At 38.5% G+C, this 24,505-nt stretch overlaps 1 protein-coding gene across 6 annotated transcripts in view; it reads right to left on the reverse strand.

The window, feature by feature from the left end:
- The window catches only part of INPP4B (inositol polyphosphate-4-phosphatase type II B), a 353,637-nt gene that overhangs the window by 298,273 nt on the left and 30,859 nt on the right, over window positions 1-24,505 (reverse strand). For all 6 annotated transcript variants that reach the window (XM_060095092.1, XM_060095079.1, XM_060095076.1 and 3 more), the window contains exon 4: window positions 22,814-22,930. In XM_060095092.1, coding sequence (XP_059951075.1) covers window positions 22,814-22,930 — 117 coding nt within the window. The remainder of the gene's footprint in view (window positions 1-22,813; window positions 22,931-24,505) is intronic.

Consider the following 24,505-nt stretch of genomic DNA (forward strand, 5'->3'; position numbering starts at 1 on the left):
GGCTGTATATTGTCACCTCTCACAGTAGGAGATAAATATTCATGGACAAGAGAATGAATAAAATAATTACTTTTTTTTTTTTTTTTGCAGTACGTGGGCCTCTCACCGTTGTGGCCTCTCCCTTGCGGAGCACAGGCTCCGGACGCGCAGGCTCAGCGGCCATGGCTCACGGGCCCAGCCGCTCCACGGCATGTGGGATCCTCCCGGACCGGGGCACGAACCCGTGTCCCCTGCATCGGCAGGCGGACTCTCAACCACTGCGCCACCAGGGAGGCCCAATAATTACTTTTATGAGTATCAACATTATGAACTATGCTATAAATCCATTATGTCAACAGACGTTTGTCTTATATTTTTTCGTTTAAGGTATTATGCTTGGTGGTGTGGGAAATACAAAAGTAAATACAACATGCTCTTAAGAAAGACACAGACTTAGTGCAAAAGAAAAACATGTATACAAATAACCATAAAGGGCAGCAGGTAATATAAACATGGCACAGATGCTATGGGAATTAGAAGAGAGAACTCCCTAATGACTGGAGTGTTAGGAAGAAATCCTGGGAAAATGTCTAAGCTGACCATGAAGTTGAGTATTATTTCGATGGAGGTAGTAGATGAGGGTGAGAGGGTGGGAGAAAAACAGAGAAAAATCCATAGGCACTTCCAGAAAGCACAGTGTATGTGAGGAACAAGGTGCAGCCCATCCAAAAAAACAAAGATGCAAAGAAATATATTATCCCTATTTGTTTGCTTCTTATAACACCTCACCTTGAGGCAACACCCAATGATGACCCAGTTTGGCCTAAGGAATAAGGGTAACTGTGCTTTAATAAGGCTGACTTAAGGAAACACAACATAGAGATGGAAGAAGAGAGCCGGAAGAAACAGGATATGGTATCCTGCACAAATTCTATCAAAATCTTCAGTGGGAGGTGGAGTGGGGTGAGGTGGGGAGCTGCAGTAATTAACACAATTAAAAATTATGTACATCTAATAAAAACTATGCTGCCCCAACTTACAGCTTGACAACCCTTAATAAAGAAGGGACTTTGACCAGAGACAAAAACTTATGTACATCAAAATTGGGTATTAGTACAGACATAAAAGAAAGAAATCAATTATGAGGGTAAGAACTCAGATGATTAGATGTTTCACAAAAAGCTAAAATGAGAAAAATGAAGAAAGCGTAGCTTACAGAATGTGTGAGGGGTTGAAGTAATTCATCTATAAATGCAGATAAGTCTACGAACTCCCTATAGTTCTTTGGTCCTCTAAATGCCTTTTGACTATGTTGTAGCTCAAGTGCCATAACCAGAGGGGAGGTACAGAGAAAGACAGAGTTTTGAATCAATTTTGGAACATGGGAGAGAGTCTAGTATTACACATGTGTGCACACATGTAAACACACACACATGCACACGCATGAATGTGCAAAAAATTTTTAATTATTATAAAAATGAGTTGCAGCCTATATCATTTGTATATATCAACTTAAGAAACTTCAAGGCAAGTTTCATAATTGTGTCATGTCATTGACATAAATGGAAGGGATATACGTGACACATATGTGTGTCTATGGAAAAGTATAAGGATATATTATATATATTATATTGAGCTATTATATATATATATATATATATATATATATATATATTCATACAAAGACACTCAGATATATTTCAAAATATGTTATGTGTCTCACTCATACCTCCTGGTGTATTTGACTCTCACAGTGCCTCCGAGGGGTAAATAATACCATTGTCTGCTGCACACTTCTTTAGATATTGAAGTAAACGTAAAGAGATGGCACAACTGACCTAAAGAAATAGAGTCTGTTAGTGCTCAAAGCCAAGCAGAACCATGATGTTAAATCTCGTTGAGGGCTTCCCTGGTGGCGCAGTGGTTGAGAGGCCACCTGCCGATGCAGGGGACGCGGGTTCGTGCCCCGGTCCAGGAAGATCCCACGTGCCATGGAGCGGCTGGGCCCGTGAACCATGGTCGCTGAGCCTGCGCATCCGGAGTCTGTGCTCCACAACGGGAGAGGCCACAATGGTGAGAGGCCCACGTAAGATGAGGGTGGTGTCTCATGTATAATGCCACCTAGATTTATACATCACATTTCTTCCAAAGGGTTTTCAGATATTATCTTGTTTGTCTTCCAACAGCCCTGAAAGATAAGTAGGGGCAGTAGTTCCATCTGCATTCGCCAAGATGGATTATCTGAGGCAGGGATGGATGAAGTCCCAGCGAGCTGCTGAGCTCTGCCGAGATCAGACTAGACTCCAGGTGCCTGTCTCCTTCCCAGGGCTCCTTCTACACAGCTGGGTAACAGAATCTCCTAAGGTGAGGTTGGTGGGGGGGGATGGGGAGTGAGGTTGGAGAGATTCCAGAAAAGGGATGTAGCTCTAACGTCTCTCTCTGGTGCCTCTGCCGACAGGAATATGAGACCAGGTAACAAGATCTTAAATGGGACTTTTCCTGTTGCTCCAAATTGGTGATTAATTCTAAGAATGGAAAGAATATAAGTATCTCATATTCTAAAGAGAACTACAAACAATAAGGGCTTCTCATCTTCAGAGCTTTCTAAGACAGTTGAAGTAGTCTTACCACCCCCAAACCTCACTTTAGTCTCCTGAATTCTCTCACCTGTCTACTAAAAAAAAAAAAAAAAAAAAAGGGAAGGGAGAAAGGGACAAGGTCATCCAGAGTCATGGATTCTTGACCTAATGGGAAGTAAAATCTGCCCCCATCAAACAAGCTAAATAAGAGGGATCGGAGAGCATCTGTACTAGACACTGGGATTCTAGCACCTCACTGGTTTCCCTTACTGCAGGTATCTTGATCTTCCCTGCACCTACCTAAGCAGAGGAAAAGGGAATTGACAAAAGACCAAGGACAGAAGGAGATGATTTTTGTGTCGTAGCTTGTACTTCCAGTACTTGGTTCCTATGGTCAAGTGGGCCTCGTGGAAAAGAACTGGACTGGAACCACCATACCAGCAACCCACAGAAAAGGACTGCAAGCCAGCTGACAGCCCCAAGCAGCAAGAGGGTATGGGGTACATGAACAGGATCAGTTTCAGGAACCTGTGCATAAGGGACACCCCCCACAGAGAACTTCAACAAACTCATGCATGCCCCCTACCCACACCCTCAGGAGAAAGCCATCTATGCAGTAATAAGACAGCAGTAGCCTGAGAAGCAGCAGTAACAGATCAAGAGAAAATTACAACAGGTCCAGTCAGGTAAGGGCCGACTGTTCTTTTCCCTTTTTTCTTGCTCCCCACCTGAGCACGCAAGGAAAATGAGAGGAAGAAAGTGTCCAAAGGCCGGCCAACCAATCCTGCCCTGGGCTCACAGGTAAAGAAGAGGTAGGAGGAAAGGACAAGCAAGCCATGCCCTTCCCACATGTGTCAAGGGGCTGGAGCCTGGCCCATGATGTTGGAAGGGAAAGTTTTATAAAAGAAATGAGATTGGAATTTTCCAGTGGACAGAATTTGAGTAATGGGAAATGACTTGAGAGTTACGGCATACGCCTAGGATGTCATTAAGGAATCTGCTACCCAGCTGGGAAGGGGAATTTGACATAACACAATAAGGGAGCAAAGACTGGTGAAAAATAAAACCATTTCCTGTGTGTTCCCCACTGAGCCGGGCCTTCTCCATAAACTAGACACACACAGATGCAAAAATCAACAAAGACCATGGAGGCTTTAGCAGCGAAAGGAGGATATTACTTATGCTTCTCTACAGAGATGATTTACTGGAATAAAAACAACACATAAGTAATAGGCAGAAGAAGAAATAAAAAGAAGTGAACATCCGTAGCCCTCTCTTTCAGCAGAACCTGCAGTTTTCAGATTCCTACTTTTACACTCAGATGTGGGCAGTGCAAATTGAAGAATCTAGAGATGTTTACACTCGACGCTACAAGGAGCATTTATTTCAGACATGTGGCTACCTCAATTAAATGTAATGTGTGTTCACAACATTAGTCATTTCACACAGCAGCTCATTATAATGCATGTGCCTTGCTAAAGCAGTCAAGATTCAGCGAGGCATAAAACCACAAAGCATCATTGTAGATCATACATCACTATTTTTAAAAAACATGAAAGTTTTACAATAGTTTTCTTCTCCAAATTACTAATAATGGTCCAAATAATCAAATATTTTCTTCACTTACTCCATTTGACCCTGCATCCTGATTATATAAATTGACCCTATCACTACCTTAATTCAACAATAATTTTGAAAAGTGTTTTCCCACATTATAAAATGATAACCATAATTCTGCATAAAATACTAAAGAATAAATGGTTCTAATAAAATATTATTACAGGCAGCTATTTCTAATTTAAAAGGCTCATTCATTAAGTTTCTGCATGAGAATAACTAAGGTAAATCACATATACAGAAAAGAAGAAGTAAAGCACAACATGATTACAACAAATGACTATTTTAGGTTAAGTAGGCAAACTGTCACTCAAAAATCTATGTTCAGGGCTTCCCTGGTGGCACAGTGGTTGAGAGTCCGCCTGCCGATGCAGGGGACGCGGGTTCGGGCCCTGGTCTGGGAAGATCCCACATGCTGCGGAGTGGCTGGGCCCGTGTGGGCCATGGCCGCTGAGCCTGCGCGTCCAGAGTCTGTTTTCCGCAACGGGAGAGGCCACAACGGTGAGAGGCCCACGTACCCCCCAAAAAAAAAAAAAAAAAATCTACGTTCAGTTCAGCATTATTAATCATGGTGTCCAACGCAATGAAAATAAGAGAATTCAGTGTGAATTCACGCCAGTTCAATTGACCAAAGACTTCCTTGAACCATCCTGTGAGGGATACAGTGTGCTGTGAGTTCATACAGACTTAGAAAGGCAAAGATAAACAGGACATAGTCAATAAGGAGAAAAGATTGGAACAGATGTAAATGTCCTAAAGTTTGAAGATTTCGCCATCAGCAAAAGACTATGTAATAAACAAGATATTTCCTGTCTAAAGCAAGTCATATTTGCTGCATCAATCAGGGCCTAGGAAGAAACACATGGCACACTCAAAATGGTATAACTGAAGAAGATTAAAGATTAGGACTGTTACAGAGTCGTAGGAGGGTCAGGGACCTAAGAAGGGTCGGGGAAGCACCAGGGAATGTAGCCACAGCTATTGGTCCTCAACACTGCTGTTGGGAAGGGAGAAGGGAGGAACCACATTTGCTGGGGACCTGCTGAGAGATGGAGCCAGGAGTGGTTCTGCAGAACTGGACAGGAACAGTGGCAGGAGGAGGAAGCAGACAATTCCAGAACCCGAGCAAGGGTTAGGGATGGGATTGAGGGCTGTACATTGTCTGATTCTCTCCCCCGCATGCCCTGATCTTCAGCAGGGCCTCACGGTGGCTGAACTCTGCGTAGAGCTGAAAAGCAAGAAATCTCAAAGCCTGAGATCGGGGAGACCAGAGCAGGATGGAGAAGTGTGGAGAAGAATGGCTGTGGGGTGGAAGAGGCAGGGGCACAGTAAACAAAATAACCCGGTCCTCTGTTAATACGGAATTTAGAACAGAGTAAACCAGACTTTTCTTAACTGATAGTCTGAGGTTTCAAAAACCTATTTTGACAATGAAATGAGACGCAACACTGAATATAGAAAAACCTAAGAGATTTCGAAGAATGTATTAAAACTGCAGTTCTCCAAGCATCTGACAGCCCAACATTGAGTGTTCACAGGACTAATAGTAAATTAAAGAAGAAAGTGCCAAACAACGTAAGTTTCCTTCTGCCTGGAGCCATTGATACTTGGAACAGGATACAAAGATCTAAACTCCTTTGATACAAGGGGTATGTTCTTTTTCCTAATTCAGCACTGAGATCCTTCTCTCCATCTTTCCTTGTTTTAAGAGAACAAATTTGTCCCACCTTAGGCACCTAACTGACAAATTATTCTACACACCTTTGGTAATTCAGGAAACATAGGGAAGAAAATATAGAGAGCTAGAAAATGTCATGTATAATTCAGATTCAATGAAATACTTATATTAAGGACACGTAAGGATTAAATGGATCTGGTATTAGGGAAATAAAGAGTGAACCATGAGAGTTGCACTTTTGAGGCATGGAGGGATTTACCCCAAACATTTATATCATCACAGCTCTGTTAATGAAAATTTGGTGAAGATGAAATGTTAAGAGCTGTTTCACTGAAGACTTGAGAGATGTTCTCAATTATTAACATTTGGCTATGAACAGACCCTTTTCAATAATTCTTGGATTTTGTGATATCATTGAATTCCTTGGAATTGATAACCATAATTAGCTTCATTAGTCAGCTTTTTGTTCTCCTCATTTTTCATGACTGCATTCAAGACAGGGACTGCATTTTTCATTGTAAAGGGAGACGGTGAAGGTTTCTGCCAATGTGAAATGAGCAAGGCCATGGTTCTTCTTCTCGTGAATAAGTATATAATGATAATAAAGAGCACATTACAGGACTATCCTCTGAGTACACTACCTGCACCACTATCTCATAGAAACAAGGAATGCAGAATATCCTCCCAGGAATCTTGTGAGGATTCTGGTCATGCTGGCTGTTTGGCTGCATCAATTTATGTCATGAGGCTTGATTCTCTAGAGATAATGTGTGTATGTCAAATGATATAAAAGGGAGCTGCAAAAACATAATTACTCTGATACCTTAGTATTGGTTACAAATAGTAGCTCTTAATTTTAATCTAGGTACATGAAAATAAGACAAATTTCAATCTTTTAGACCATTCAATCTAAATAGAAATCATCAGAGAAATACAAAATTCAAATACTAACTGGCCAATTATATTGGAAGTCTTCATAATTAACAAAGTTTAATAATTAGTTCAGTACAATTTCATAAAGAGCTGTGAAAAAGCCAATAATTTACAGTGGTAATAGATACCATATAAGCATATTTAGAAACAAAAAGAATATCCGCTGGGATCAGTTAATAAGGTTGGGGGTTAAAAAAAATGTCTTTTGTTGATTTTTCACTAATGGATAGATAGCACCCTCAATCATTACAGCATCCCTGTGCTATGGGAGGTTGTCATTCAAAACCATGTTATCTGAAAAGTATTGAGGGACAAGCTGCAGTTTCTAATTCAGAGAAGTACAATGGTATGGATTCAGCAACTGTGCATTAAATTAAAAAAAAAAAAACACTTTGGAAATATCTTTAAACTAACCACATACTTTTTAACATGAGGATTCTCATTTTTATGTTTTCTCCCAGGGAAAATGCTGATTGGATAACTAATAGCTTTCCTCAGCCAATCTTTTCTTTTGAACCTTTTGAATTTTGTGAGAAAATTCTGTTTGTACCACGTTTTTTACCAAGCTCCCTGGTCTCGGCTTCAACAAATGCTATTAATTTATTCTTGCATCACATGAGAACCCATGAAGGGATACAGTGTTTTTATTAAAAATAGAATTATCTACGTTTGGAATGCTTCTAATTTACTTCTCTAGGATGAATGCTCTATATCTTTTTATTGATTAACATTTTAGATTAGTTCATTCATATGTATGTATATATGTGTATACACAGTCATGAAGGGAGGTCTAATTTGACTCCATTATACCCTTTTTTCCTCCTAACTATTTCCATCTCCATCCAGAAATGAGAGTTCAATAGTTTTTGTCTGATTAATAACTGCATAACTTTTCCTACCTTGATTCAAGTAGATTAAAGATGGAGGAATGAACTTTCTTTAGCACACAATTCCCTGGAACTTACAAATACAAAATAACCCATTAAAACAAAGGTCATTGTCCCTGCTTCTGGAATTAAAACACCTAATTTCTCATATATCTTCCAAGTAACACTGTAACATAAGAGTCACAAATAATAATAAATGGTTTAGTGTCAAGTGTGGATTCTTCTCTGTATCTTATTCCACACGTTGAGTTAAAATCTGGTACCTTCAGTAGTACCATTATCAACTTAAATTCAGTGTCTCCAAAGCCAAATAATAATTTCCTTCTTTTCCAATATTCAAAATTTTGGACAATGGCATCCCTATTCCCTCAATCATGTAATATTAGTAATAATATATTTTTCCTTTATGTTCTGTATAATAATAACTACTGCCTGTATAGCACGTAACCATTTATGAAAAAAAAGTTATTTGTACATACTTATTTGTTCGTTCCTAAACCACATAATCTGAGAGACAGTGAGGCTACAGAATGGTGAAAGATACTACTGTAAGTCAAAAGGTGTATGTTCTGGGCATTCAAAGAAACAAAATGCTCAAACCACCCAAGTGATTGCTCGAACATATGTTTGTACAAACTCTTATGGGCTCAGAGAAAATAATGATCTAAATTAATGGAAAAAGACATCAAGGAATGCTTTCCAAAGGAGCTGCACAGGACATAATAGGCAGGTGAGTATAAGAGGAGAATTGGTGAAAGGGAAAAGAGTAATTGCCAAGGAATAAAGACATGATGGGATGTCCAATAACCCAAGAAAAATAAGTCTTTGGGGGAAATACAGGACTCCAGGTATGTGTAGAAGAATAAAAGAAGACATTTGCTGAGATAATATGCCTGGGTCACTTCAAGAAGAGATGTGTATGCCAGGTTAAGGAGCTTGGATGTTTCTTACAGGTGATGGTGAGAGAGGAGGAGGTGCCAACAGGAAGGAAGGAAGGAATGAAGGAAGGAAGGAAGGGAGGGAGGGAGGAAGGGGAAAGAAAAGTAGGGGATGTTGGAATTTTTCAACTCCCCTAAATATACAGTGGTGATTCTTGTTCAGGCACACCTAAATCCTGGTGTTAATATCATCCGAACTCTTGGGGTTTTGATTTTTCCCTCTTGTTCTCAAACAGATTTTCAAACAGAAACAACAAAACTGTTGAGAACTTCATTTCATATCCTAAGAAAAGGGCTTCTTCCTCCAGAATTTCCAGGCAAAACAAAATCCTGATAGATCAGTTAATGTCTCATTGGCCTGGCTTAGGCCACATGCCTACAAAACTTCTGACAGAACACATTGATATGCCAGTAGAAATAAACATATTGACTACCTAGACAATATCACAGCTTATATTCATATTCTTATTCATACCTCCCTTTAGAAATGAGAAAACTCAACACCCAGGGTTAAATGCTCAAGGTCTTCATAAACAGCCAATATTCAAACCCAAGTCTGTTCCTCCCCAATATCCATGTTCTAGATATAAATAAACGCCTTCACAATATTCAATTACCAGCCTGGGACAATGGTTCATTGAAAAATCACCCAGTCTCATGAAGCACACCAACCTCTGCACAATGAGTCCCCATGGAGTTTGTGTAGAGTTCTAAATCTCTTTTAGATTTTCCTTAAAAATAAATCACCTTGATAAAAGTAGTTCAGATTCTGACTAGATACCCAAGCCTTATATTTACAGTAGTTCTGATTCTGACTGGATACTCAAGCCTTATATTTACATAACACATGCTCTACACTGAAGAAAAGTAAAAATTAAAAACAAACAAACAAACAAACAAGCAGCAAATATCACTTGGATTTGGTTCTCCAATGGAAAAGGGCAGAGAGGCTTGGCAGGCCTTTCAATGATGGGCAGTTTTCCCTTCACAAGTCCTTACTTTGTTTCCAGTCTGGCTTCTGACAGTTGGTAGGGAAGTGTACCTCTGACCAAGCAGCTTGACACATTCTCAGAAACAAATAAGTAAGGTTGATGACATCCTTCCCATCCCTAACTTCAGCAAAAGTGCTTCCTCTCTGGGAAGGCATTTTAGCTGTCTTCTCGTATTGGAAGTGAATACCTGAGCATCTTTACTGCTGCTGTCTTGGAATCACCACAGATAGTATCTCACGTGATGGCTTAAGTAGATTTTACCTCAGTCTCAGCCCTGATACCAACGACTTACCCTCTGTATCTGCCTACAAGTAAATAAATAAATACAAGGGCATACAGTGCACTTCTCTCCTGGACTTAAAATATAGAGGGTTTTAAACAGAATCATTTCTTTTCTTTGCTAGAACAGAGATCGGTCTCAAGTAGCTACAGGCTCTCACAATTACTATTTTGAGAATCTGACTTGACTCCACGTAATGCCGCATAGTGGAAAGAACTCTGATTGACGATCCAAGACCTGTATGTGTCATAAATTCTACTTTTGCATCTATATTGAATAGATGGGTGCCCTTTCATAAAGCAGAAAGTGTTTGAGAAGATGAATAGAGTAACAACATTTGACCTTTTAAGGTGCTGAAATTCTAAGATCAGAAATCTTGAACACTTAGAGAAAAATATATTTTAGTGAAATTGCTAGAATTTCTCCCTTTGAGACCTAAACTATACAACTAAAAACACTCTCATGGTAAAATATAATAGATATCCAGACAATAAGTATTATTTACCATGTTACTTATCGTCATTTAAAATGTAGTGATTAATTAGAGCACAGACTCTGGAGCTAAATGTCTTGGTTTATATCTGAACACTTCTACTTAAGGGCTTTGTACCTGTGTCTCAATTTCTTCTTCTGGAAAATGGAGGTCATACTAATAGTATCTATCTCTTAGTAGTTTGTGAAACTTAAATGAGCAAATAGGGAAAGCCTAGAGAACAGTGCATGATACAGAATAGTGCTATAAAGGTATTGTTGTTATTAGGATAAGGATAATGATGATCGTACATTCAAAATATAATGAGATCTTTCTGTATGTTCACTCACACTCCTTTAAATATGGAAAGTAAACAGCCATTTAGGAAATACTAGGTTTTATCACATTCCCAGTTGAGAGTCTTTCTGCAATTATTGTTAAAGCAAACAAAAAAAATACACAAAACTTTTTCCAAAGTTAATTGTGGTGCTAAAATATAAATATCATCATCATCATCATCATCATCATCATCATCATCATCATCATATTAAGAACCCCAGCAGTAGCAGCTAGCCTGCACTGAGCAGCCACTACATGCCAGTTGCTATACGAGAAGATTTACACCAATCATTTCATTCTGTCCTTATAACCACCCTGTGTAATATTTACTCCTATTATCGTTTCATTGCTGAATGAACTGAGGGCCAGAAAGATTAAGTAACTGGCCCCCACTTACAGAATTAATGTCAGAACCTGGAAATAAACCCTGGTTCAGATGAGCACAGCTCACAACCTAAGACATAATCTCAGAGACTATAGTTCCAAACAAAGATGCATTTTTCATGCTAACATTCTCCTTATAATTTTTTCCCCAATGATCCAGATTTCTTAGCAAAACCCATTTGGGTAAACGTTTTGGAAGATGTAGAAAAAAGAAGGATCTCCCCCAAAAGAGAGGAGGGCTTTCCGTCTTGCACTATTGTTGAGATGCTATGGGAAAAGAATATATAAGCCATAACTGAATGTAATTTCATATATATTCTTTCTCTCATTCTTCCACATGAGTTTCTTTTATCATAAATACTTTGGATTCCTGGGGCTTTTCAAACTAGTTAAAATAAATTTTTATTGAGAAATGATTAGGCAACACTCATCTTATGTTCCTTAAGGAAGTCATGTTACTGGTGACCTTCACATAACATGATTTCTTTCCCATCAGAATCTCCAAACACATAATAAAAATACTTGTCAGTTCCTCTTGTTACCCAAATGAAATAGGTTCAAGCCAAGTATTTCATTGTTTCCCATTTGGTAAACTGACCCAAGGAAGAGACTGTAACATAAATACTGCTGCAGAAGAAATTAAAAATAATAAGAATAAATCAGGAATTTCGAGTAAAGGCAAGACTAATTATCAAGAAATTTCCAGCTCCCTATTCTGGAACCCCTAATTCCGACTACTCCAGAATCTCTGGGGACTCCTGAAGTTTGCTTAGGTGGTCTAGTTCTTCTCTACATATGTGTTCAAACTTACCCTAAACTAAAAGCTTTCTGTGAGTTCACTCACATTTCCTTCTTCTGTCTCCTTTTTGCTACCCAGTATTTACAATCTTAGCACCTCACTTGTTCCTTGATCCCTTGGATTCTAACTGTTTTCTGAAAGGCTACTGACCTCCTAATCACTAAATCCAGTCATCTTTTTTCACCTTCCTTGGTATCTCTGTAGCACTAGGCAACACTAACCTTCATCTCTATCTTAAAATTTTCCCCTAATTTGGTTTCTAAGGCACTGCACAATCTGGTTCTCTTCATTTCTTTTTTCTTACTGTTTTTTAAGTCTTTTTTTCCCTATCTTTTTTTATTCAACACCAATTTATTCAGGAACAAATAGTGGGTTAGAACCTGAGGATGTAAGACAACCTAAATGGTACCTGTTCTAAGAGTTCAGTCTGAAGGAGAGCTAGACTATAAACAGAGGATTATGGGATTGAGTGATAAGTCTTACATCAGAGCAGTGATTCCCAAAGTATGACCAGTGGATCAGCAGTAGCAGCAGTACCTGGGAACTTGTTAGAAACTCAACTTTTTGGGCCCCAGCCCAAACTGACCAAAGTAGAAAGCTGAAGCAGGTTTGTTTTTTTTTTTAAACTGTGGGGAAAAACTATATATAACCTGTAATTTATCATCTTAACTATTTGTAAGTAGACAGTTCAGTAGTGTTAAGTATATTCATATTGTTGTAAAACAGATCTCCAAAACTTTCATCTTGCAAAACTGAAACTCATTAAATAACAACTTCCCTTTCCCTCTCTCCCCAGCCCTTGGTAATCAACTTTCTACTTTCTGTTTCTATGAATTTAACTACTTTAGATACCTCATATATATGATGTCATACAGTATTTGTCTTTTTGTAATCAGCTTATTTCACACAGAACAATGTCAACAAGATCCATCTGGTTGTGGCATATGACAGGATTTCCTTCTTTTTTCAAGGCTGAATAATATTGTGTTGTATGTATATACCACATTTTTTTTTTTAAATCTACTCAACCATTGATAGACATTTGGGTTGCTTTCACCTCTTGGCTACTGTGAATAGTGCTGCTGTGAACATGGCTGTACAAGTATCTCTGAGATCCTGATTTCAACTTTTTGGATATACACCCAGAAGTGGGATTGCTGGATGGCATGGCAACTCTGTTTTTAATTTTTTGAGGAACCTCCATACTGTTTTCAGTAGTAGTTTCACCATTTTGCATTTCTACTGATGGTGCACAAAGGTTCCAGTCCCTCCACACCCTAGCCATGGAGGAATAGAACTTGTTATTTCCTGGTGTTTTGACAATAGCCATCCTAATGGCTGTGAGGTTGCTCCTTATCTTTTTACTGAAAACCTGGTTCTCTCATTCTCCATAGTCACTATTTCCCAAGGTTCTCACTTTGATCACTTTCTCCTATTTCTCTTTCCTGATTCTCTGATTTTCAAAAATCACGTCTATAAAGGTGCCTTCTAAATCTTTATTCCAAATACTATGGTTACTTCATAATTTAAAAAGTCATTTCCAACTTGCTTCTTTTTTTACAAATTCCAACAAAGAAAGTTTGAAAGAACAGATACTTGTTTTCTCAACTTCCCTTGCTATTACTGGTGAGTATGGGACACAATTCTAGCCAATGAAATGCAAGAAAGAGTCTGGGACAAGTTTGCTTTCCTGAGGAAACAGAACAGAATGAGATAATACTCCCCTTTCCCCTTTGCTGTGCGAGAAAAAATACAAAATAAATTTTAAGTGACTGTTATGTGCTTCCAGACAATATAAATCTTGTCACTTTCCCCTAATTCCATGCATCTATTTACAAATGATTGCTTAGATATTTCTACATGGATATCTCATCTGTATGTCAATCTTATGGTAGCAAAAATCAAATTAATATAAAGAAGCCTGTGCATTTGTCATATCTTTGTGTTTTCTTAATATAGCCAATATTAATATTTCTTATTTCACAGAATAAGTATAAAAATACTTAAGTGAATTAATAAATTGTGACATGACTAAACAGGGCAGAGCAAATAATCTCTAGGAACTTCCAACTGGAGGAAACAGCACTAAGATATACAGCTTTTTTCCTCATTTGACTATTTTTATCATGACATTGTCAGCATCCTAGAATAAGATCTCATGATCACTTGGCAACGTGGCTTAGCTCCTCCAGGATGTCTGTTTGCCGACACTGAAGTCTTACAAGCTGTAACTCAGCTAACCTGAGACAGGCACCAAATAACACTAACGTAGCTATAGCTGCTACATGGGAACCCAAGGTAGGCATAATCAAATTGAAATGAACAATGGAAAGGTCATCAGGGCATTTCAGCACCTGAAGGCAGATACGCTGACCCAAGAGAAAGATGCGTTATCTAAGGCAGTTACTCAAGATATTGATAGAGCCTTCAGAAGCCTCTTCCCTTTCCTGGAGGTCAATTTAAAGAGGAAATTCTTAACCACATTTACAAGGGTGGTCCCCTTCAGCAGCAGCTTGACTGAAAGTCATCATCAACTTCAAATTATTAATAGAGTTAGGAAACTCACTGTTCCTGAAAAACCTCCCACACTCCAATAGATTCAATAACAGAAGATTCAGATTCTGGTTGACATTTCAATACGACCTTGAACAAATTATTTAAATTTACTTCCTAGCTCCCTGACTCAACAGGGTCTCTATGAGGTTCAACTGTAATACTACATGTACAAATTCTTTGTAATTATTGAAGTTTTATGTAATTTATTTGTTCTTTATTTTCTGTGATGTCCCAAATAAAATTAGCACTGCTGTAAAAGGTGAAGTAATACGTATAGCTATAGGGTAAGTTAATCCTATCCTTTAATCTGCCATCTAAAAATACCACTTGTACTCTGGTCTGATGTTTAATTAATTAATAACTCAAGCCTTTTCTTCTATTTTATCTTTGGTGTTTCTGAGAGTCTAAATGCTTAAGCCATTTGCCTTGCAGAAGAAAAACAAACAAAAAGAAGTTTTTTTTCATAACTTTTAGGTGGCTTTGGTCTCAGAAGTTCCTTCAAACAGTCTCATCTAGTTAAGCATTCATGAATTTCATGAGGTCAGACTAGAGAAGAAACATTCTGCTTCCATCTAACAAATGTTTTAAGAAAGCAAGCAAGATTGTAATGAAGGTAGAAAAGAATTCTTTATTCTCCACTTTTACTTTCTGCTATATCCAAGGTCAAAGAATCTTATAAAAGCATTTCATTTGGGGCAGTTAGAACGATGCCTCAAAACTCAAACTGGGGGCTTCTCTGGTGGCGCAGTTGTTGAGAGTCCGCCTGCCGATGCAGGGGACACAGGTTTGTGCCCCGGTCCGGGAAGATCCCACATGCCACGGAGCGGCTGGGCTCGTGAGACATGGCCGTTGAGCCTGCGCGTCCGGAGCCTGTGCTCCGCAACAGGAGAGGCCACAACAGTGAGAGGCCCGTGTACCGCAAAAAAAAAAAAAAAAAAAAAAAAAAAAAAAAAAAAATCAAACTAGATGATGACTCAGAGTTGGAAGTGTGAAAAAGAGGTACAGGGTGATTCACTGGTCAGCCCATCTGTATAAGTATGATTTGAAAAGTGAATCGTAAAGAAGAGGGTTTTTTTTTTCTCTCATTCTTTCTCATGTGTGGTTTCAGAAGATAGACCCATAGACACAATGTCCCTTGTAACCCAAGTCAGAAGATGAGAGTCAGGTATCAAAATGACTCTTATAATGAAAAATGTGGACATGCCTTGCATTATCTTTTGCTGTTTTTCTCCCTTTTTGTAAAGAAATACTCAGGAAATGAATATTGGAGTATCAGAATACAGAGTATCAGGTTAATGAAATATTAAAATAAGAACAGAGAAAGTTGATTCTTATTCATTGCTAGTCACTTGTTTCAAACTGAAACAGCTCTGGTGTACCAGCATAGGCTCAGCACCCAGCCACAAATCATCTCACGAGAACACTGACAAGATATCCAGACTGATCAATTCACTGGAAACATGGTCAACCTTGAGGAGTCTGATACCAGGAAACCACTAACCCTTCTCTTGGAAATACACTAGTGTCACTCGGGAAAGAATGCCCTCAGTACAAGAATAATATCTGCAGTAAACAATGATGAGATGTGCATTTCTACTGTATTTTTAGTTTTCAAAGCACTTTTACATGTGTTAGCCTCTTTTCCTTTCAGCAGTAGACAGAGCAAGTATTATGGTTTCCATTTCAGAGCTGGGGAAACTGAGACCCGAAAAAGGTAACTTGTCTAAAGCCACACAACTAAGTAGCTGATTTTAGATTAGAGCTTCTGATTCTAAACTTGATGTTCTTTATTCTCAATGTGGCATCACGACTGGGAAAGGATCCTTGAGGGGACAGAGAATTGTATCCTTGATCCCAAGTTTGAAAACGTCCCTGCTTTGCTTGTTTCCAACACTGTGTGAACCTGATTTTCCCATAATGGCATTCAGAAACCTTGCTCTTGCACCCACTGGTGTGGTTTTCAAATGCCTCTTATGGTTTCTTATAACAATTCAATAATTCATCTCCAGTTTGGTATTGTCTTTTTTCAGATACTTGTTTAGATTGCAAGTTCAAAGTCGAAGACGCTAATACCAAGGGGAAGCAACTATTATGTGTGTGTGCTGGGGAAAGCAGAATGGGGAAGGCAATAAAACAGAATTTGAAAGACATCCTTCTGCCTTTAAGCCTACACTAACTGAAAAGGTTCTCTTTACAAACAGAAGAACATTTCTCTGAATATTAACATTGCCCTAAGCATATTTTTGGCCTTGCATGGCAACAAATGAACTTGATCCTGGAATTTCAGCTTTAAAGCCTTACCTAATGTACATAAATACAAATTTGTGAATTCTACTCCGTGTACATACTCATATTTAAAACTGTTATACATGTAGGTATGAAGACACAAGCACGCGTCCAGAGTTTCTGATATGAGCCCTCAGTTTCTTTGTTGCTTGGAGGCCACAGCAAGCTGCTATGCACATTTCACTGTGCCTCAATTTAAACTTAGGAATGAAAAGCAAATGTTGTAGCCATAACACATGCTCCAAATTCCCTGAGTGTGGGCAGGCGGGGGGAAGGTGGGTGAGCTCTTGTTTACACTTAAATCCTATCCAATTAAGATTTTCTTGGGAAACTGCTTTCCCACATTCCAACATGCTAAGGTGACTATCAGTGCCCTTTTCAAAACAAACAAAACAGCAGTTTAAAAAATTATCAGTATATTATTTAAAAGTTTAAATATCCTTAGAGACCCCTTCTGATTAAACAAATCTTGATAGTGTCTTCCAAGCACAGCTCTCTCTCTCTCCTGGTTAAAAACTATTACCCAGGTTTGTCTGAAAGACCAGTATCTCTGTGAACTCACACACTGAATTCCTTAGGACATCGGCCCCCTCAGCATTTAGCTCCATCCTCAAGGGGCACATCTTAAAAGATAGCTTGACTTACTGCCATGAAACCTGAGTAACCCGGCTCATAGCAACTTGAGAAGAAAATCTTTGTGATGTGGAACCAGATGTCCCTCAACTTTGTTCAGAATGTGGCCTCACCTTCTGCCTTGGTAGATGCACATGACTTTTCCCCGTATGTTTAAAAATACTTTTCAGGTGAACTTAAATACCAGCTGGAACCTAGCTGTAATTATTGTTCCATTCAAATGACTCTAAAGAAAGCCTAGTTTTCTTTAGAATCTCCCTTTGTTCCCACTGTGCTGCATATATAAACTTAAGGTAATTAAAAGCTATTCGGAGCTGTATAGCACACTGACCTTTTAAATCACTAGTTTCTGCTCCTTTCTAATCAGAAGAAATGTTTTGGCAACATATCACATTTCAGCTTTGCAAAACCAAGCAGGAACGGGAAGCCAATGCAAGACACATGTTCTCTGTGCCCACGTCGGGCTGTTCAGGGATCCACCCCATCAGATAGAATGTTCCCTAAGCTTCCACCTGCCCTCACAGCTGTGCCAAGAAGGCTGCTGCATGAATGAGACAGAGCTGGCCAGCCAGGCACTCACAGCCTAAGCCACTGGAAAAATGGTAACAACTCGCAAATGCTTGAAAACTATCAGAATGAGGTCAATATCTCAGAGGGACATAAGGGGAAGCAGAAATAAACTCTCTCTCGGTTCAGGGTCCAAGTTAGACTCACAAATCCCAGTGGGCAGTTATCAGATCATTTGATTGGTGTTAGCAGGTTAAAAATAAATAAATAAATAAATAAATGATCCTAAATCTACTTGGAAGCATGAATTCATTATCCAGTTTACTGACTACAACAGCACCGGAAGACGGAGCTCCAACTTGTGATCTCAGATCCTTGAGTCCCCTACAAGTTCCCCTAGTTATTTCAGGGAGTTCCCAGGGCTTCATCAAGTAATGCAAATGATGACCATCTTCTTCCTCTTCTGCTCTGACTGGCCTTGGTGAGGTTTTCAGCTACTGCCTGCATTCCCTACAGATGATCCCCCCGACGGTAGGTCCCTCAGGTCTGCCACCTCCCCAGGCACTGCCCCGCACCTGCCAGCATTCCTATAGGTGGCCACTTGTTTGTAGCAGTTCCCTCCCATCCAGGCTACTGACAGCCCTCCTGCTTTGAATTTTGAGGATGCAAAAGTGACATTCCTCTGAGGACAATGTATTTTGCATGGAAGTAATATAAATGACACTTACCTTTTAAAGTTACATTTATTTTATTTTATTTTCAGAAAATCCACTAGCAGGATTGTTTGATCATACTATTATTTTATTTCATGCTCTCCTGTTTCCTTTCTTTCTTTTTCTTTCATTATCTATTCCTCTTCTCCCCCATTCCATTCACTGCATTTATTCTCTTATATTTTTCTACATACTCAACAGTCATTTACAATTATATATTGCTTAACTATAAACACAACACACATACATATATAAAGGCATTTTTTATTATTCATTTTCAAAAAATAGTATTCTCTTATACATTATTTTCTGTATTGTGCTTTTCCTAAGTATGCAATACCTTGTGGATCTTCTTCCAAGTCTACTTTTAGAGCTCCAGTTAATAGTTCTTTTCTAAGGCTTCATAATATCCCTAATTAGGATACACCAGAATTTATTCACACTTTCCCTCTAATTTTTCACAATAATGCTCAAACATTCTTCTCCATATATCCTTAAGTACTGGTGGCTTTACATCTATGAGGTTGACAGCTAACAGTAACATTGCTAAATCAAAACGTACACTTGCCTTTCATTTGACTAGATGCTGGCAGATTTTTTTGTTTTTTAAGTTGTGAAATTTTACATTCAGTCTGCACTGTATGAAAGGGCACTTTTCCCACATTCCTGCCAGCAATGGTCTTCAAGTTTTTTGCCAGTTTATTAGCAAAAATTGATGATCACATTGCTCTTTTAATTTGTGTTTCCAAGAAAATACAGTTAGGACACTTTTTATGTTTCTTGGTCATTTGATTTTTTTTTTTTTCCTGAGGACTGGCTCGTCAAATACTTTGCTCAATTTTTTGACCCTACTTCTAAACTTGCAAGAACTCTTTAAATATTACGAGGATCACTAATCCCCACCAATTTCAGTATTCCATTAGGGAATACAGGGTAGACTAAGTTTCTCTATGTTTTTGATGAACATGCATACAGTTACCCTGTTTTGGAAAGAGAATGGGAAATGGCCTTAACTAACCATTTCTACTTTAATTGTAAAAAGACAAATTAATTTTTCTTTTATTAGTTAATGTTTTATTTATTTTTTTTCTTTTTTAAGCTAGGTCAAACTATGTTTCCATAACTCACACATCTGAAGACAGTCAAGGGTGAAAACACTGAAACTACAGTTCTGCTAATCTCCATATAATAAGGATGTGGCTACCTCACAGTCAAGCAGCCACTCTGCTATGGCCCCCAGAAATTTGTAAGAAGCATGTTTTGCTTCATGAGTCAATTTATTTTCTTACGTTATTGTCTAAGAGCCAGTCTTTCTCCATGCAAACAACATTTTCTTCTGGAAAGTGAGGAGGTATTGATGAATATCCTTTTCTTTATTGTGGGAATCCAAACAAAAACAAAAAACAAAAATCTCTAAACAGATGATATAGAGCAAGTACTGTGCCCATGCAGAGAATAGTGGCACAAAGAAAGAACTGGAATACGTGAGAAAAGGGAAAACAATGTAAAGAGCAGGGTATGAACGGAATGCACTTGATATGTAACTACAGAGAAGAGGAAATTAAAGGAAGAGATGGAAATGCAGATATACAGAGAGCAGCATAAATGCTAAAGGGAAGATGTTAAATAAGTAGCACTTCTGCTTCTGGTTAAGATGAAAAAAGTTGCAAGAGACTGTCACTCCCATTGTTACACTGAGAAGAGGTCATATATGCCACCAAATCATACCTTTTGTTAAACCTATCAGAAAACTGAGGGTATAAATAAACCAAAAGGAAATGAAATCCAGATGGTGACAGACCCTTAGTAGAGCAAGAAATGCCCAGGGCTGGTGTCATCCTTGGCTGAGTAGCAGGAAGTAGAGGATCTTCCATAGAAACCAGCTGAACTTGTAATGAATTTCTATAATGAGCCCATGTGACCTGGCACAAGAAATCTGAATCCCTAGGAGCCCTAGCCACAGCCTGAGTCTCACCCATCCACCTACTTTTTCCCATGGGATGTCACATCATGCAGGAGGGTATTCCAATGAAGGATGGGGGGCAAAAGAGCAATGAGATTTACCGCTAAGGTGCACTGGGCTTTCTCTAAGGCGAGGGCTGAAGAGCAGAGGTTGATTCCCCCACATACTAGGCTGAAGCTTGGCAAAGACGTGGAAGAGCAGTGAATTAAAGAAAAAAAATTGCTCCAGGAATCTAAGGTTGGTTTAACATACAAAACTAAAGTAATTCATTACACTAACAGAATATATAAGAAAAACATTTCAGCATCTCAACGCATACCAGAAAAATATAGTTTGACTCAATCCAACACCATTCATGATAACAAAAATATACAGAAAATTATAGATAGAAGGGAAATTCCTCAATCTGATAAAAAGGCATCTATGAAAAACTTACAGTTAAGATCATACTTAATGGTGATATATAAACACTTTCCCCTTAAGTTTGGGAACAAAACCAGGATTTCCACTGTTACCACTTCTATCAATACTGTATTAAATGTCCTACCCAGCCAGTGCAATAAGGAAAGATAAAATGCACAATGATTGGAAAGGGAAACATAAATATTTCATTATTCACAGATAACATAATTGTGTATTTTACAAAACTCTATGGAATCCATGAAAAAAATCCTTTAGAACTAATATGTGAATTTAGCAAGGCTGCAGCCTTGGTTACAAAGTCAATAAAAGAAATGATTATATCTCTACCTATTAGCAAACAAAAACTAAAAACTGTACTTTTAAAACAATACCTTGTATACTAGCATAAAAAACCATATACCTAGAAATAAGTCTAAAAAATATTATGACTTGTATACTGAGCACATTTTGATTTTTACTATTTATGAAAGACCACAAGGCAGTAGCCAAAACAATAACTACAGCGATAATAAACATGCACTTATTAATCTGTAGCTGTTAAGTCTTCTAAATATGTTTCATATATTAGTTTATTTAATCTTTACAACACCCCCTTTGCCCCCACCAGGTAAATATAAATGAGGATCAATTCTCCCAGAGTCTCAAAGTGGAACGGGAACCAGACAGTCTGCCTTCTCAACCGCTCTACCTGACCGCCATCACTGTTTCCATACCACATATGTGCTGTGCATTTCATTGGGCATTTCTTCTGCAGTTTTGAAGACATGAACTTTTCTGGGGCTGAGTAGGAATGCCTTCGATGCAGAAGATTTTTTTCTCTGTTACATATACCTACCATCTACCTATGTTACATGTTTCAGGGTAAAGAATGAAAAGGAAAGAGAGACTCATGAGCAAGACAGAAATGCCTAGTGAGGGCAGAGCTGAAAGGTGCATTTCCCCTCAACCAGGTGTGTGTGACTCTCCAAGCCAGGCAGCACCCCATGGCCTCAAGCAGAATTCTCCCAGAACCTACTGGTCTACCTGCCTTCAAAGTGTTTCCTGGCTTATACTTCATTGTGGACCATCAATACTCCCACAGCTCACCCAGCCTTGAAAACAGACAAAAGTTCATGCTGATGGGAGAGATTTCAAGAAGAGGGCTAAACCATCCTCTTCTCAACACCTATCAATAACATTCTCTCCTGTCCAGGGATTTTCAGAGTGGGCTCCAGAGGCAGTGCCTGGGTACCTAACGGTCTCACTTGAACCCACTGATTCAAGCAGAGGAAAAGTCAGACCCAGTAGGAACAGCCTAGGACAAAAGACCATCAGGACTTGACATGACCTTCCTGTAACTAGGCCAATGGAAGCTTCTGCCTCACGCTGACGGTTACTTCCTCCTCTGTTTGCTTTGGTCCCACAGACAACATCAGAAGAACAGAGGGAGTTTCTCCTATTCAGTACATAAAGGAATAAATTGTGAAAACAGAACACTTTATCAATCCCATTTTAGAATAATGTCAATATCTAGAAAGTTTTGAAACATTATTTAAGCTCTTCCACTTGCTTTCTGCTCACGGTGCTGCTCCTTCAACAACTCCTAAAGCATAACAACAAAAATGTAAACCAAGATATCCAACCAGCCTCCCTGAAAAAGAGGAAAAACTGTTCTGAAAGCTTTTGCTCCTAACCAGTTGCCAGTATGGCACTAAGCCAAATGAATTTGAAAGAAATCCCAGCAAACTATAAACATAAGACAACCATAAACACAGTACAAAGCCCCTCTTCAAAAAATGCCAGTTACATAAAAAACCCAATGGATTGGAAAAGCCTACTGCTTTTCCCAAAGAAAGAAATAAGTACAAGTACTTACAGTGTCATAAGACTTATCCTTGACATCATAGACTGTTAGTTTTATTTTGGTCTCCTCATAGATGGGATACTCAGATGGGAATGTGACACCAGTCAAGAACAGTGGGTCTCTTGTTCCCTGTAACAGCACAAGCAGACAACTTTGATTCAATAAGGCAGCAGTCAGCAGCATGCAGTGACACATGAGAATGCAGAAAGTGTCTGGGTCTGTTTTTCTAGGAAGTGGTTCTATTAGAAGAGATATCTGAATTGCCAGATGATGGCCACAGGGAACAACACGGCCCAGGGCCCCAGAGTACTGATAGAGCTGTTGATAGTAAATGCCCTTCATCATTGTCAGAGCTGCTAAGAATCTTGAAAAACAATTTATTTTCATTATACGCAGCACCCTTCTTTAGCGTCAGTTGTCAGTCCATTTAGAATACATGTAATGGACATAACCTGTGATTTATGCAAATAACCTGAGATATCGACTGATCAAATTAAAATGAAGCTCTTTTCTCATCAAGAACCATTTGGCAATCTTACGCTGTCCCTTTATTTCCTTTCTGTAATGATTCAATTGAAAGCCATGCTCTGATAGCGTCCATTTGTTTTTAGATGTTCAGCTGTATTTTTTTTTCTCAGACTGATTTGAAAACTAATGAAAGAAGCTAAATATGATGCATTCGGGGCTATGAAATTACTAGCTCAGGATGCAGTGCACAGGGTTTTTCCGTGCCTCAGAATTCATTTTTAGAGAGCTGACATCCAACATTAAATTTTATATCTATATTTAAATATGCATAGTACTGAATATCATGGAGATGTTTGCTAGAGTTCTGTAAGCCAGTTGTTTAGAGAAGTTTCTGGAAGCTGAAGTTATTAATTTATTCATTCATTCTTTCTTCCTTTTATTCAACAAATACTGCTTTTTGTTTGGCACAGTGTTAGATGCTCTGGAACACACAGTGAATGAAACAGTCAACAACAGCTATGTATGTTCAAATAAATGTGTCAAAATAAATAATTTCTTTTAAGTTTTGACAATATTTTTAAAATAATCAAGTTGAAATAATGCTTGAAAATAGTTTTCATATAAATGAACAATTTTCCAATTTTAGTTTTCCTTGAATGAATAAGACTATTTTTGTTTATTCAACCACAGCATTAACTACAAATGATACCAGCATTGGAACGTAAAGTTTCCCAAGGACAGAGTCGGGGCTACGTGTAGGATCTGGGTCATTCCCATTAGAGAAATGAATGGAGTTTCGTCTGAATCATTTATTCCACAAATGGCACTGAGCAAGCCAGGTCTGGAGTAGGCAGCTTAGACTCTTGCAGAGAAACTCCTCGTTCAAAACAGAAAGGGCTCCCAAGTCGAAGAAAAGCAAAGCTTAAGGAGTGTAGAGAACATTTTCTTTAGTCCCAGAGAATAAGTATCACTCATTCACTAAGGCTGTGAAATATGTGATGAGAACAAAATAATCAAAAGGGAAACACTTCCTCTTTTGAATCTGGTCCAACACAATAACAAGTTTCCTCCCAACACATTTTGAGTGTTATATTAGCAACAATAAATGTAAATAGGAAATCTCTCAACGGATGAATAATATTTACACCTTTTGCCTAGAAACATTACAGTGTCTCAAGTTAATTATCCACCTTTCTTTGAAAAACATCATACTTTAAAAAGACACACACGAAAGGC

The sequence above is a fragment of the Mesoplodon densirostris genome, chromosome 1 (genome assembly GCF_025265405.1).
Source record: "Mesoplodon densirostris isolate mMesDen1 chromosome 1, mMesDen1 primary haplotype, whole genome shotgun sequence".
Taxonomy (NCBI): Eukaryota; Metazoa; Chordata; class Mammalia; order Artiodactyla; family Ziphiidae; genus Mesoplodon; species Mesoplodon densirostris.